Genomic DNA, 17321 nt, shown 5'->3' on the forward strand with positions numbered 1-17321 from the left:
TTTATGCATTGAGTTCACCTCTATCTGTGTGTCTGCTGACCAAAACAATACAGCAGGCAGAGAGGAGCTCTGAGAGGACAATATGAGTGAATGTGTTTGTGTTTTTCTGTGTCAGTGTGTATGAAATTGTCCAAGTTTATGTTAGTAATATGGCAAATTATGATATGTAAGGAAAAATTATGGGAATATTGCGGCAGATATATACACTTTGAAACAGAAAACATTTTATAGTTATAATTCAATAGTGGTGCTCTTTATTTTCTAAAGTTTTTTGTTAATTCCCAGTTTCTGTGCGTAGATGTGCTACTGCTAACAATCTAATCACTTTTTTAGTTTGAACGATTGCCGTTTAAATTGATGTAAATACAACAATATGATTTATCAATAGTAAATAGTACCTTATATTCCAAACACTATAGAATGAGCTGATCTGCTGTTTTAATGTTCATAGTCTTCTCTGTTTGTTCTCCTGAAGCTCTGCCGCCATCAGTGAAAGACAAAGACAGAGTTTATTGAAGGACAGTGAGAAGATGAGTGATCCAGAACCCTGCAGAATTAAACAGGAAGACACTGAAGAACTAATAGGTTTGTGTTTGTTCTTTACTCTTCTATAATGAGCCTGAAGCATAAGGTTTTATCTTAAAGGGCGTCATCAATTTTATTAAATTTTTATATTAACTTCTATTTGAATTTTTAAGTTTAGAATATGGGACTAGGGCTTCATGATCCTGGCAAAAATGTAAAACACAATTTTTCATTTATTTTTTGCTTAAAATCAAGATCACGATTCTGTAAATGTAAAATAAAAGTTAATATGATTAGCCTATTATTGTTCATTCTTAAACATATGGTAAAACAACACTAATAATATGAGGCCTGTGTGTAGCTCTACTGTTGCTTAAAATGCTAAATTGTGTACAGTCATTATGGTGGACTTGAACAGACTTTCAATATGTCCTGTTTGTTAATTCACAGTAAAATGATGACATCAGAATATAACTATTCATAATTATAACGTTGAATTTAGGGTTGTAACGGTATGAATTTTTCGCGGTATGATAATCGTCTAAAACAATACCACGGTTTGACGGTTTCGCGGTATACGGTATGTTACAAATGTTACAAAATAATAGAACAGTGAAGCAAATTTGACTTTTTCCAAATAATATATTTTTAGTTACTATAAACAACACCACTTACAATGAACAAATAAAAAAATAAGAAAATAATAAATAATGTGTCAAAGTCCAAATAAAGTCCAAATAAACATGGTGCAAATCCTCAGTAAAAAATAGATATAAATATTTACTATACTATAAATAGTTACATAACGAAACTAGATTCAATATGGAACATCCTTAGGTTTTATGTGCCAGCATGGATATGGTTGTCTGTGGATATGGATTTGGATGTGGTTGTCTGCAATGCAGACTAACAAACCGCTGCATCTTCATTTGCGTCTTTTGAAAACAGCAAGAGCAGCAGTTCGTCTTTGCTGTGTCACTGTTTTGTCATGTTTCTGTGCTGCTGTGCATGCAAAAGTACTTAGTATGAGAATTATTTCATGCAAAACTTTTTTTTTTTGCGTTTTATTTAGCCGCGCATAAATGTATGCCTTTCTCTCATTCCGTGTTGTTCAAAAAGCTTGGTCCACAAACAAAAGCGAAACCTATGCTTATTGGTTGTGATATAGCGAGTTTGAACCAATCTGGGCATGGAGGAGGGACAATGCATCAATGTATCGTGTCTGGTTTGTCCGGAGACACAGTGACGAGCGTTTCTTTGTCAAATCAGCGTTGTCAAATGTTGATGACGTAACCGCACTGATTCCGGAGCCTCTGAAAGGCCGCGAATGTTATGTGATACAGCACTGGAAAGCTGAGATTCTCTTCTTTATGCCAATCTTTGAATGGGATCAGCGGATCAAAAGTTATTAAACATTTAAGAGCAATACTTATTTTTAGCCGCGGGCGGCTGTCTCGGTCTTTAAGGGTTAAAACCGTTGATATGCAATTGTTCATGGTATGATAATCGTGCACGTTCAAATCGTGGTAAACCGTCATACCGGTATATTGTTACAACCCTAGTTGAATTATTATGTTTAAGACATGTGCTTGTCATCTGTTATTGACAGCATTATTAGATCATTTGTTTCACTGGTAAAATTAGAATTTTGTCATTATCAGACTCCTTTTTGCATTTTATTCCACTTTATATATAGGCTAGGGTTGTTAAACTGACACACAGTAAACATTTATTTTCATGCACAACATTTTGTGTTCGCTATGAAAGAAAAAAACAAATCAAATGCTTGTTGTAATCATAACTCTAAAATGTGATATGATCATCTAAATGATGTGCGCACAGGTTTCACTTTCACTTTCGAATGCGGCTCATGGCTGCTGTCACTGTGAGAAAAACAAACACATGCAAATTAAACCTCCCGCACGGCCCTCAAACGATCGCTCTGTGCAACAAACTTGACGTTATTTAAAACTTCATTACCTGTTATCCACGGCCTATGCAGCTGTTCACTAAAGTAGGCGTCATAGACGGGCATGCGCGCGTTCTCAGCAATGTTGCCAGATTGTAAAACATGACATAGGTGGGTAGTGTAAAATTGGGTGGTTTTATAACGGCGTGCCCGCCAGCCCCGGTCTTCACTTATAAACCTGTTATGATCCCCCAAAGAGGTGAGAGCTCATTTTAATCTCGCGGCCCAGCAGGATCGCTGAGGCCCACCAATTGAGAATCCCTGATATAAACCGTAATTAATAATTAAAACATGTGATGATGATTAGCCAATCAGTCAACGCCGACTTTCGGCCACTTTATGGATCGTAGTTTGCCACGCTTTCCTATTTCTGACTGCTTCTTTCAGTTGTTCCATGTTCAAGTTCGTGTCAGTCTTGATTGTGTCCAGCTATCGTGTTCTCTGACGCCCTCTTCTTCTCTATCCACTGACTGCACCGAGCATTAAAGCTGTTTCCATGGAGTTGGCTCGCATGATTTGACCAAAGAACGAGAGCCGCTGCTTGGTGGTTTTGCCCTCTTGCGATACTTTTTGTTTGACACGCTCCAGGATCGTTTTGTTTGTGATCCTCGCCGTCCATGGTATGCGCAACATTCGCCTCCAGCACCACAATTCGAAAGCATTGATCTTTCTTCTGTCTTTCTTCTTGAGTATCCAGCTCTCACAAGCATACGTGAAGATTGGGAAAACGATGGCGTTGATTATTCTTATCTTTTTTACTATGCTGATGTCCTTGCTTTTCCATACCTTCGCCGTTCCTTGCATTGACAAGTTTGATTCTTCGTCTGATCTCTGGCTTTGACTCGCCATTGTGGTCGATCTTGGATTCAAGGATGATGAAGTCTTGGACTGATTCAATTTCCTCATTGTCAATTGTTATGTGGACTATACCATTGCTTGCTGTTGTCATTACTTTCATTTTCTTGATGTTGAGGTACAGACCCATATGTTTACTTTCTTCTTTCACTCTTCGGACCATGTAAAACATGCACACTGTTCTAAATTGACAGTCTTTAAAATATTTTTAAATATAACGATAGTTGGTACAGATTTCATATGTAGTATATCTTGAAGCTCATTCCAGACATTTGGAGCATACTTAGAGAATGCAGATCGACCCAACTGTGTAATAAAATGGCATCTTAAAGGGCCATGAAACCCCCTTGTTTCAGCAGGGTGTTTTCACACCTCTACTTTGGAAAAAGCCAGAAAAGTGGGCGTGTCCAGCTCTGTTTAGGGGAGAGTGTCGGAGGAGCAAAAGAGGGATGGTGTGGGAGTGTCTATTTGAGTTTCAAAACACACACACGCAGGGGAGAGAGTGACTTTGTTTACATGGACATCTGTAGTCGAATTATTTGCCAAATTATTAAATGGTGGACTTTAACTGCAGTTTGGCTCTTTCATTCAGGGAATTCATTCGTGCCCCTCGCGACAAACGAGATATTTGATTGGAGGAACTGCTTTAAGCGTGTATTTTTCATGCAATGTTAGATACCGCACGGCGAATGAGAGAAGAAAAAAAACTCTGCATTTCTATGTAACTTAGATGCACTCGGCATGTAAGCCGCATGTGTTAATCCGGTCACAAAATGTGGTGAAAATCTTACACGAGGTTAAAGTTTGGTTGTGGTGCTAACATGTTTACACTCGGTGCAATAGTTAGTTCGATTCGAACAAACTGAATATACAAAGAGCACTGGTCGCTCACTTACCAAATCTGTAGAGACAGGACAATCACCAGCAACTAGAGCCGCGTCTTTATTAAGAGGAGACGAGCAGCAAATCCAGATCTCACCATTTGCAGATGAGAACAGCTCTCAGGTAAACAATGTTCCTCCTTAGACACGTAAGTTATTGTTGTCGTGCATCGCGTACACTGTTAATCCACACGTCCAGCTGCGCTCTCACAGAGAGAAAATGAAAACAAAACTTCACTTTAGCAAATTATGAAAGCAACACTGCGCACTTGTTTTGCCAACACAATGTGGCCTCTCTCTGCCGTCTACACTAACATTAATGAAATTGCACAATAGCTGATTGGTTTGAACCAAGCCTTACTCGTGCATTAATGCAGCACACTTGGAGACGTAATACGGGACGCCCCGGTACAGACGTCTAGTCAACATGCTAGAATACACGCTAAGATCTCATAGTCGTGATGCAGCTTCAAAAATTCGTTTCAAACCGGAAGTACGAATTTGTCCGAAATAACGCAAGAACAACCAGTTTTCACTTTTTAGTGAGATATAGGTGTCCTAATAGTGTTTTTAGCAGTGTGGGACACATATACGACTGTCAACAGCTCAAAACATGTGTTTTGGTGTTTCGTGACCCTTTAAGTAAGAGTGTATCTGCTGATCTGGTATTGTAGGTTTTGTTTTATGTGGAGTTCTATGTCCAATGAGAGACACCATTTTGTTCTACTGCAGGGGTCACCAATCTCGGTCCTGGAGGGCCGGTGTCCCTACAGGGTTTAGTTCCAACTTGCCTCATCACACCTGCCTGGATGTTTTAAGTATACCTAAAAAGACCTGGATTAGCTTGTTCAGGTGTGTTTGTTTAAGGTTGGAGCTAAAATCTGCAGGACACCGGCCCTCCAAGAACAAGTTTGGTGACCACTGTTCTACTGTATGCCCACACATGTAGCAGAATGAGAATGAAGCTTGGCTTGACTTATTTTTCAGATGTGATGGTCAAGGAGGAGAGTGAAGATGAGGAGAAACATCACGTCAAAAGTGAAAATGAAACTCAATCAAAGACCGAACACAGTATTGTAGCAGTAAAAGCTTTGACCTGCACTCAATGTGGAAAGAGTTTCAGACGGAATTACGATCTCAAAGGTCACATGAGGACTCACACCGGAGAGAAACCGTTCACTTGTACTCAGTGTGGGAAGAGTTTCACACAATTACCATACCTTCATAAACACATGAGGATCCACCCTGGGGAGAGACCGCACAAATGTGATCAGTGCAGCAAGTTATTTTTCATTTTTTCAGAGCTGAAGGAGCACCTTAGAGTTCATACGAAGGAGAAACCTTCATGCTCTGTGTGTGGAAAGAGTTTTACACGACAGTCGAGTTTAAGAAGACATCAGAAGATCCACACCGGTGTGAAAGAGTTTGTGTGCTTGGAGTGTGGGAAGAGTTTTGTTACAGCTGCGCACTTGAGACTGCACCAGATGATCCACACTGGAGAGAGACAGTACGTGTGTTCACACTGCAACAAGAGATTCGGTCACTTAAGTGTACTGAAAGTACATGAGATGACTCACACCGGAGAGAAACCGTACACATGTAGTCAGTGTGGGAAGAGCTTCACACAGTTATCAAACCTTCATCAGCACATGATGATCCACACCGGAGAGAAGAAACACAAATGTGATCAGTGCGGCAAAACATTTCTGAGGCCTTACGAGTTGCAGAAACATCTCAGAGTTCACACAAAGGAGAGGCCTTACTCATGTCCTGAGTGTGGAAAGAGTTTTACACGGCTGGCATATTTAAATGCACATCAACATGTCCACACTGGCGTAAGAGAGCATGTATGCTTTGAGTGTGAGAAGACTTTTATTACAGCGAAAGACTTGAAACGACACCAGATGACTCACATGGCAGAGAGACCTCACGTGTGTTCACACTGCAACAAAGCATTTCGGGATTTAGGATGTCTAAAATCACACGTAAAGATCCACTCTGGAGTGAAACCACACAGATGCGATCAGTGCGGCAAGACATTCTTGAGGGCCACACATCTGAAGGACCATCTTAGAGTTCATACAAAGGAGAAGCCGTAGTCGTTCTTTAAAGGGCCATGAAACCCCCTTGTTTCAGCAGGGTGTTTTCACACCTCTACTTTGGAAAAAGTCAGAAAAGTGGGCGTGTCCAGCTCTGTTTAGGGGGGAGTGTTGGAGAAAAGCGGCTTGGTATGGGAGTGTCTATTTGGGCGCGCTGAATTTCAGAGTCAAAACACACAACCACAGCGGACAATGTGACTGTGTTTACATGGACATCTGTAGTCGAATTATTTGCCAAATTATTAAATGGCAAAAACAACCAATTTACACTTTTTAGTGAAATATAGGTGTCCTAATAGTGTTTTTAGCAGTGTGGGACACATATACGACTGTCAACAGCTCAAAAAATGTGTTTTGGTGTTTCGTGACCCTTTAAGAGTTTTACACATGAAGGAAATTCGCCTTCCTGAAAACACCAGATTTCACAGTTAAACGTGTGTATGCTTGCGTAATCCCTGCCTAGGGCTGCATGATTAATTGAAGTGAATTTGAGATGGGGATTCAGCAAAAGCTTTGATTCTCGTGCATATGCTAGTGCACAATATCTCACACACACAAACACACACTACACTTCATGTTAAATCCAGAAACGAAGCTTTTTTTGCACTGCAGCTGATGATCAACAATAAAAATTACTAATTTTACCTCTTCCCATCAGGGAGAACCACCAACGATCTAGAATACATGATTAAATGCTGTCATAGACTTTGCAATCAAAAAATGGGATTATAATGGAAGTCGATGCGGCAAAAACAGCCCCCAACATAACCAAAGGGGAGACAATTTGAGTGTATTGTTGAGTTTTTGAAAAATTCAAAGCACTTTTTTCCCAAAATATGCCAAAAAATAAGATTTATCACCAAAAATCATTCATTTTGCTGAAACACAGAGAAAGCTTTGGCCAAATTAGGCCTCAAAATCATCTCAGATTGGATGAAAACACCCCCAATCATCAAGCTTTTCTCAGAAGATCACAAGCTGACAAAACATTGCTGCGGTTCTGATACAAGTTTTTATTATGGAGAAACTTAAAAAGGACTGCAGTGTTTGGGCGTTCTGTGTCTGTCTGAGATAATTAATCTACCGAAATGTGTATATTTCAAGCTGAAGCACAAGTGGTTTCCGTAATACTGATTTATTTGACGGCTTTTCCCCCAAATCCACCGTGAAAAACTAAACAATAAATATTTAATTCAATTCAATTCAGCTTTATTTGTATAACGCTTTCACAATGTAGATTGCTTCAAAGCAGCTTCACATAAATGGTCATAGCAATTGAAACAGAGTAGTTCAGTTTTTAATGTTTAAGTTCAGTTCAGTTTGGTTTGAAATCATTACTGAGAGTCCAAAAACTGAAGAGCAAATCACCAATGGGTAGCTCTACCGATCCCAAACCATGCAAGCTAGAGGCGACAGCGGAGAGGGAAAAAAAACTTGAGGGGAAACCAGACTCTAATTTCTAATTAATTTCTCCGCTGGCCAAACGTCTTGTGCAGAGCTGCAGTCTCAGCGGCAAAACAAATGAACTTAATGTAAACCAAAACAAACGTAAACAAACAAACCTTAGAAACTTTAAACACAAAATACAAATATAAAGCACAATACCTCATTGGCTGCATGCTACATGAAGGTAATTGTCTTGAATACTCTTTCAATCTCTTGTTCAAGTTCTTTGCATTTAATACATCCATTGACGCTCGCATGCAAACAGTTCATGTTTGCCGATTGCTTGCTCACAAGTAAGAACCTTACAGGCAGTCAACTGTCGAGATTTTAAAATCAAAGCACCAAACCAAATAACAAAACTACATTTACAAATAATGAATGTAACCTATTTTCTCAACAACAAAAAGGAAACGTAAACAACTTATATACACAATATACAACATAACAGCAAACAGTTACAAGCTGATCGAGCAGTTCTTGTCACATGGTGCACTCACAGCATTCTTTGAACTTGGTGTGTCTGGAAGGCGTGAGCGTGTCACGCCCATACCTGCCAACACTTCTCGTTTTCTAGGTAGTCTCGTATTTCAGACCCATCTCCCACCACCCTCCCGTTTTGTTATTTCTCTCAAAAAACTCCAGTAATTTTGATTTTCGAGTCTGTAGTCTGTATTTTCCTGTCTGTAACACCCCCGGGTCCCCAACTTTGGTATAGTATCCAATAACAGCGGCCGCCCGAGACCCGGTCCATAATGCAGTTACTTACCCGGCTCTCAACTGTGTTATTCAAACAAACACACAGCCTCTGCCTTGTGTGGCCTGGTACCATTTGGCCCTGTGGTTGAGGACCGCTGCCGTATCACTGAGAATGAACGCAAACAGCTGTAAAATCTCAAAACGAGTCTTCGATTCCAGAATCACATTAAATAAATAATCGACGATCTTTTGCGTAGCTTGTCAGTGAACTTTGGGTCTGTGCAGTAAAGCTGCTCAATCTGAAAACTGCCTTTGATGAATCATCCAGCGCTAGCCCCGCCTTTTAATTTTATCTGAATAATCACATGTCCAGCAATGCAGTGGTATATTCACTGCTGGGACTCTACTGTTTCATAATCGCACAAAAAAACAACACCTCATGCTTCAAAGACATTCACCAAAGTGAAAAGACGTCAGCTTTAAAATGTCAGGCGCTCAACACGTCCAGTTGGTGGCGCTTTAGTTGCACAAAATTGTTCCAGCTGAAGGCTGATTTATACTTCTGCGTCAAACACCGGCGTATGCTACGGCGCTGACGCATAGCCCTTCGCCGTGGCCATCGCCGTCACTGACGTGCACCTCTCAAAAAATGTAACTACACGTCGCAACAACGCGTAGCGTAAGCTCTGTGATTGGTCGGCTTGGTAGCGCTGACGAGTCTGGGCGGGACCGAGAGCCGCGCGAATAGCGCGACGCCGCGCAAGCGAATGTTTACAAGTGTGGAGTCCCGTGAAGGAGCTCCGGATGGAAAGTTTTGTTTTGTGTTTACCTCATAGTTAAAGTTGTTGCACGTCCGCCGGTTCCTGCCTCAAAATGAGCGAGTTTGAGCCACTTGTACATCCAGGAAGTGTTCAGGAAAAGCAAAAAAGAAAAGAAACTCGACACAGAGGAACATTTACACCTCACTGCCAACTAGCGTTTCGAAAGTGTTAATGCAGACCGACAGAGACAGCGCGCAGAAGTATAAATGCACAGCTACGTGTGTTGCCTGCGCCGTGGGTTACGCCGGTCACTTGACGCAGAAGTATAAACCAGGCTTGAGACGATTTGTTTGCTTTAGTTTGGAATCCATGACAGTAGTGAACATAATAATAATGACAATTAGTGGATGTGCCATCAATCCGTCTCTTCTTGTCTTGTTTCTCTCTTTGAATTAGCAGGATTTGAAGGCGAGTAACATAAGACAGTCCAGTGATGTCATTTCGAACATGTTTAATACCAACTTAACTGAACTATATTACACGGTCAAAAACTGTCTTGCTTCCATCTTCATTACACAACTTCTCCCTTCCCGGAAGTGACATCAGCATATACTCTATATTAAATATTTAATTACTTTTAGTTAAATATTTTCAAGTTTCGCCTTTCACAATATTATTAATTTAACATAAACAAAACAATGAACTTATGGCTCTTATACTTAGTGAATATAAAATTGTACGAAACATTAACCTTAACCTCTCCTTTGTTGTTTAGCCATTGGTCTGTGTATTTGTCCTGCCCCGCCCCTATAGCAACTACTGTGAAAACTGTTCAATCAGAATCAGGATGAGCTTGATTTGCCAAGTGTGGATTTTTATTTATTTATTTAATTTTTTTGTGTTTTTTCAGGAGCTCATGTATGCATGTATATCAACACAAGAACTCAGAAGGACTATTAAATAGGTGGAAAATAAAGTAAATACCAATTGTTAAGTTATACATTTAGATGGTTTATGTGCAACATGTGCATTGTTGACTTTTTTACCTGTACAAATAAATGTACATATTTATACGAAAGTATTTACAGTTGTGTCTTTATTGGTTACACAGTTGTTCAGTTTTACAAAGGAATGTTTAATAATGGGATATTGAAAGACTACAGAATAAAACTAGATTAATTAAGTAAACTTAAAGCATTAGAGTTAATACAGTCATAACTCATTCGGTTTGGGTTCTGCTTAATATGATCAGTTTAATGGTGATAACTTATTGTGGTGATTTTCACTGTGACAGTGTGCATGTACATCTAGCTCCGTCCCTCCTCCATCATTTAAACGTCTTTTTCCTCCAATAGGTCTTCAATTATTTCTCCATTTATGTCTGTTTTTTGTAATATATCATTTGTATTGATTTTTATTGGTTTATTTATTACATATTATAGGCCATCTGGTTTTTGTAATACTTTTACACACACACACACACACATATATATATATATATATATATATATATATATATATATATATATATATATATATATATATATATATATATATATATATATAATATAATATAATATAACACACATATATAAATAAAATACAAATCTGCCGTTGTTCCCGCCTCGCCGTGATGACGTCAGCACTGACGCGTTCATTCAGCGTCGAGTCTTCAGAGCTGAGGTGAGTCGTTGACGCTTTTTTTCGTGTTTACACAACAATAAAACACACTTTACAGTTTATTAAAGCGACAATCTGCGACTAGTTTCTGCATTGAGTTCACCTCTATCTGTGTGTCTGCTGACCAAAACAATACAGCAGGCAGAGAGGAGCTCTGAGAGGAAAACATGAGCTCAGTGTTTGTGTTTTACTTAGTGAGTTTGTCACGGTTGTGTTTGTTATTTCGCGAGTATGATCTGTGAAGGGACATAATGGGAATCTTCTGCGGCAGGTATATAAACTTAGATGAAGAAAACATAAAAGTTATCGTTTGTAGAGCGGTTTGTTTTCAAAATGTTTTTTTTCTACCAGTTACTGTGCTACTGCTAGCGATCTAATTAGGTAATAAGGTATTTATATAAATGCAGTACACACACACACACACACACACACACACATATATATATATATATATATATATATATATATATATATATATATATATATATATGCTTTCTGTTCAAGTGCTTGAACAAGTTGCCGGTCGAGTTAAAAGCAGTGGAAAGCTCTTTAGTTTTGTTTTTTAAGCTCAATGAATTCAGAGTAATGTCTGTATTTCTACTCGAAGAAGCAAACACTCTCGTCAGCAGCTATGTCAGCTCACAATTTTGAGCAATTTAAAAGCAAATGCTCATTAACTGATGTTGTCGCAGAAGAAAATGTGATTTAAAAAATAGATATTTTTTTTCTCCTCTAAATATTATATTTGTAATGTAAGTAGCGTAATTACACTGACTTTAGTGACTTATCAAATTACTCAAGTTTAAACTGTAATTTATTACGTTTCTGTGTTTCCCAAAAATTTCAATAAAATTGAGTAACGTCTTACTGTGGAACGCATTACAATCAACTCTGTTACATATTGCGTCACCTATAAGATATAACATCATACTATGTTTTCTTTCCTCAGTCAGTGTAAATGAATCAGATTTCTCTGTTTGTTCTCCTGAAGCTCTGCCACCATCAGTGAAAGACAAAGACAGAGTTTATTGAAGGACAGTGAGAAGATGAGTGATCCAGAACCCTGCAGAATTAAACAGGAAGAGTCTGAAGAACTAATAGGTTTGTGTTTATTCATTACTCTTCAATAATGAGGCTGAAGAACAGTGGGGTTGTTCATATTTAACCGGTTAAACTCTGTGACATCATCGACTTTCGCTTTAAGATTTAAAGGGCCATGATTGCACCAGACCCCTGTAAGTGGTTTTGTTTGAAAGTGTAGAATCTATATTTTATGCTCATATGCATCACTTTGGTTTTTATTCTACTGTACAAAAGTTATTTACACTTAAATACACAGTATTTTGGATACCTGAGCTGGGTATTGAACATTGGTTAATTTTTATATTGTTCATATGACACATGTACAAGTTATAGCTCAAATGAAAGCTCTTGCCGGTGCTCATACGGTTCTAGCATTCCTTTACTTAATTATATTCACATATCAAACAGTTGCCGAATGAATCGCGGTGTTTCCATGGCGCAGAAGTGAAAACAATACATTTATGATCAATAAGCAGCCCCAGATAGCACAGACAGCTGTCATCTCTCACCTTATGCTGTGCGCTTCAGGGCCATTTCTCCTCTGTTTTTGAGGGGATGTGCATAAGTAATCCTTTTATATGTCTGACGTGCTCCAAACACAGTGAATTATGTTTGATCAAACAAAAGAATAGTGAAATATGAAAACACTGATAGGCCTCTGTGGCTTGTACAGCACCTCTCATCAGTTGGAATACAACAACTTTTGCATAGATTATGGTGGAGACGTTTTTCTTTTTATTATGATTACAGACATGTGCAGGAACCACCAACATTAATTACAGCAACCTATAACAATATGTTAACCAAAAAAAGTGCCTCTTTTTTAGGTGTTTATTATAACGCAGAAAACATATACAATTATTTTAAACACTTTCAATAGTGTTTTATGAAAATTCAAAGGTTTTTCCTTAAAATGATACCAAATTTTTGCATTCATACCTCTGCATGTGGTTTTGGGAAGCTTTTAAATTAGGGTAGGCAAAATCCCAAAATAGCAGAGTTTAACTGGTTAACAGACCACGGGATCAATCGCAGAATCGATGATGCAAGTATGGATAAAACCCGATATGAACCAGTTAAAGAAAAAAACCCTCTCATCTGTTGGATTATCTATCTCTATTCCATGCGTGTTCAATTCAAACTCGGGAGAAATTGTTCAATGCTTAAAAGTTTAGTAATTTATTGAATACAAATGAATAATTCAATGTTCAGAGCTCTGGGCATACACCAAGATAGTCTAACCGTTATACAATGCTAACCGGGACTAACGTCAGGTACTCTGCCCCGCCTGGGATCTAGAAACCCAGTTTTACACACAGAAGAAAGAGAAGGCGGGTTGTCTCTGTCAGCTTTTCGGCACCATCTCTAGTTCCTCTTTTCTGCACAGAAAAACAAGACCAGTTAAATGCACATGCTTAGAGACCTACATAGGCTCCAATACTTTTTCACAGGAAATCAAAGGCGAAAGACACGTTATTTTTATTGTTTCTGCTGCATATTTCTTGTCCAAGATAGCTCTTTCTGCGAAATGCCTCATTAGTATGCAAAACACATCTCCTCAATGGCCAGTTTTGGTTAGCATATAATTTCACAGAACATACAAAATATAGTATAGAATATAAGAAAATATATATAGTAAAGAATGACTGTAAGGTAAATGATTTAACATCTCTTTAGGCAAAGCATACACAGCATACTAATAGAGAATCAAGACTAACTCTGAGAAATAAAAAAGAAGAATTATATTTTCTACACATCCACCAATCTAAGAACTTCCATTATGTCGAGTTCAGACTGCATGATTTTTAAAGTAGTCGTGTTTACGCACTGCATGACTATCTGAACTATCGTTTCGTCGCTGCTTTGTTTACACTGCAAAATGGATCGGCGACAGGGACTTTCACATTTCATGACATTACAATAGGAAGAATCGCTGACAACTTTGTCCAAACTACGTCTCACACGCAAAACACGTCGTATATCTTTTGTTATTTACTACATAACGAGAAAGAAGCTTTTAATGAGGAAAAAATGTACTATTGCTCATCTGGGTTTCAAGGGAATTAGCAATTTCTCCTCAACTTTCTTTTTTAAGTTTCTGTATGAAACGTCAAACAGACACGGGTGCTCCTGTCAAACCTCCACTTGTTTTTTTCTCCATTTCTTGGGTCTAGGGTTGTAACGGTATGAACTTTTTTACGGTATGATAATCGTCTAAAACAATACCACGGTTTGACGGTTTCGCGGTATACGGTATTAAATAGTAATTCTCATAGCAAAGACCCTGAAAAGAATAAGAACACGTTTTCTGACTGAACAAAGGTTTTTCTATGGGGGAAAAAATGCATTTATTTACTGACAATGTATTTGCCCAAAAGGTCTGGGAATGAACTAAACAGAAAAAAAGTGTTACAAAATAATAGAACAGTGAAGCAAATTTGACTTTTTCCAAATGATATATTTTCATTTACTATAAACAACACCACTTACAATGAACAAATAAAAAATAAGAAAATAATAAGTAATGTGTCAAAGTCCAAATAAAGTCCAAATAAACATGGTGCAAATCCTCAGTAAAAAAATAGATATAAATATTTACTATACTATAAATAGTTACATAACGAAACTAGATTCAATATGGAACATCCTTAGGTTTTATGTGCCAGCATGGATATGGTTGTCTGTGGATATGGATTTGGATATGGATGTCTGCAATGCAGACAAACAGCTGCACCTTCATTTGCGTCTTTTGAAAACAGCAAGAGCAGCAGTTCGTCTTTGCTGTGTCACTGTTTTGTCATGTTTCTGTGCTGCTGTGCATGCAAAAGTACTTAGTATGAGAATTATTTCATGCAAAACTTTTTTTTGCGTTTTATTTAGCCGTGCATAAATGTATGCCTGTCTCTCATTCCGTGTTGTTCAAAAAGCTCATTGTTGGTCCACAAACAAAAGCGAAACCTATGCTTATTGGTTGTGATATAGCGAGTTTGAACCAATCTGGGCATGAAGGAGGGACAATGCATCAACGTATCATGTCTGGTTTGTCCGGAGACACAGTGACGAGCGTTTCTTTGTCAAATCAGCGTTGTCAAATTTTGATGATGTAACCGCACTGATTCCAGAGCCTCTGAAAGTCCGCGAATGTTATGTGATACAGCACTGGAAAGCTGAGATTCTCTTCTTTATGCCAATCTTTGAATTGTATGAATGGGATCAGCGGATCAAAAGTTATTAAACATTTAAGAGCAATACTTATTTTTAGCCGCGGGCGGCTGTCTTGGTCTTTAAGGGTTAAAACCGTTGATATGCAATTGTTCATGGTATGATAATCGTGCAAGTTCAAATCGTGGTAGACCGTCATACCGGTATATTGTTACAACCCTACTTGGGTCCAAATTAACCGAAGATAAGCGCTTTTAACTTCTCCCTCAACCTCCTGCTGACCAGCAGGTACACACACACACACACACACTAGTGAATGCTGCTCTCTCATTGGCTGTAGGCGATCGCTGATGTTATTTTTAATCAGAGCACATTTCACACGGCATGATTTAAATCGCCGACAGCTCCAGATATTCAGCACGCCAAATATCTCGCAGGCATCGGCGACTCATCTACGATTCTCTCAGATCCCGTCTTTGATAATTCATACTGTGTAATTGTTACTCACGAGCACCGATTTGCCTGTGATTTCAGGCATTTGCAGCTGATTTCTCAAAACCTGTTGGTGAGTCAAAATCGGGGCTAAAATCACGCAGTCTGAACTCAGCATTACTTTCATCGTCATTTATTTTCAAATGTACGCTTTAAAATATAGCTTACTTTATTTTCAGATGTGCTGGTGGAGAAGGAGAGTGAAGCTGAGGAGAAACATCAGGTCAAAAGTGAAACTGAAACTCGCACAAAGGACAAACACAACTCTATAATGAAAAGAAAAGATTTCACCTGCACTCAATGTGGAAGGAGTTTCAGCCAGAAACACGACCTCAACGTTCACATGTTGATCCACATTGGAGAGAAACCCTACATGTGTTCACACTGCGGCAAGAGATTCAATCGTTCAGGACATCTGAAAAGACATGAGATGATGCACACTGGAGAGAAACCGCACAAGTGTGATCAATGCGGCAAATTATTTCCATGGCCTTCAGATCTGAAGACCCATCTTAGAGTTCACACAAACGAGAGGCCGTATTCCTGCTCTGAGTGTGGAAAGAGTTTCACATATCTGTCACATTTAAAAGGCCATCAGAAGATCCACACTGGTGAGAAAGCGTTTGTGTGCTCTGAGTGTGGGAAGAGTTTTATTAAATCTGGAGACTTGAAACAACACCAGATTATTCACACCGGAGAGAAACCGTTCATATGTACTGTGTGTGGGATGAGCTTTAGGCAATCATCACATCTTCATCAACACAAGCTGATCCACACTGGAGACAAAACACACAAGTGTGATCAGTGCGGCAAAACATTTCTGAGGACTTCAGATCTGAAGAACCATCTTAGTGTTCACACACAGGAGAAACCTCATTCGTGTTCTGAGTGTGGAAAGAGTTTTAAACGTTTGCGAGAGTTAAATTTGCATCAGCAGATGCACACTGGTGTGAGGGAGTTTGTGTGCATCGAGTGTGAGAAGAGTTTTATTCGAGCTAGAGACTTGAGACGACACCAGAAGATCCACACTGGAGAGAAACCGAACAAGTGTTCACACTGCGACAAGAGATTCATTCAAAAAGCACATCTCAAAACACATGAGAGCACTCACACTGAAGAGAAACCCTACACATGTGCTCAATGCGGGAAGAGTTTCAGAGCTTCATTTCTCCTTAATTTACACATCCTGCGCCACGCTGAAAGGAAAAACCACAAATGTGATCAATGCGACAAAACATTTTTGAGGGCTTCAGAGCTGAGGAAACATTTTCTAGCTCATACACAGGAGAAGCCTCATTCATGTTCATGTTAAGAAACGGTAAACAGCACTAGCTACGTTTTCATCCACCTGTTTTTATGTGTGTTTGGGAGATGCGCATAACTGAGGAGAATAAACTTTCTATTCGATAAGAAAAGATGCAATAGAAACACTTTCAGATCAAATTCCAGTATTTGCTTTAAAAACTTTGTTATCAGAGATTATTTGTTGATTAAAATGTGTGCGAATGGACAAAGTAGCCGGCTGAGCACACTGTAAAACATCGGAAGTGTTGTTTTGGTCATTCAGAGTACCTGCGGAGTCTTAAAAGCATTTAAAGAATCTTATATTTAATAATCTCAAAAAGTAAGGCCTTAATAGCCTTGAATTTGGTACAAAAAGTCTTGGATTTTG

General features: G+C 38.8%; 1 protein-coding gene across 1 annotated transcript; it reads left to right on the plus strand.

Annotated features, from left to right (window-relative positions):
* The first annotated feature begins 10864 nt into the window (after positions 1 to 10864).
* Positions 10865 to 17064, plus strand: znf1161 (zinc finger protein 1161). The gene is made up of 3 exons (NM_001245092.1): positions 10865 to 10915; positions 11904 to 12013; positions 15829 to 17064. Exons 1-3 carry the CDS (start codon positions 10866 to 10868, stop codon positions 16959 to 16961), a joined length of 1293 nt encoding a protein of 430 aa, NP_001232021.1. The 5' UTR covers position 10865; the 3' UTR covers positions 16962 to 17064.
* Positions 17065 to 17321: the final 257 nt, after the last annotated feature.

The sequence above is a fragment of the Danio rerio genome, chromosome 22 (genome assembly GCF_049306965.1).
Source record: "Danio rerio strain Tuebingen ecotype United States chromosome 22, GRCz12tu, whole genome shotgun sequence".
NCBI classification, from domain to species: domain Eukaryota; kingdom Metazoa; phylum Chordata; class Actinopteri; order Cypriniformes; family Danionidae; genus Danio; species Danio rerio.

Excerpts from the sequence above, each read along its gene's own strand:
- znf1161 (NM_001245092.1), top strand. The coding sequence starts at position 10,866 with ATGACGTCAGCACTGACGCGTTCATTCAGCGTCGAGTCTTCAGAGCTG. Across the intron at positions 10,916-11,903 it reads GTCGAGTCTTCAGAGCTGAG|CTCTGCCACCATCAGTGAAA; the intron begins GTGAGTCGTTGA and ends GTTCTCCTGAAG. Across the intron at positions 12,014-15,828 it reads AGAGTCTGAAGAACTAATAG|ATGTGCTGGTGGAGAAGGAG; the intron begins GTTTGTGTTTAT and ends CTTTATTTTCAG.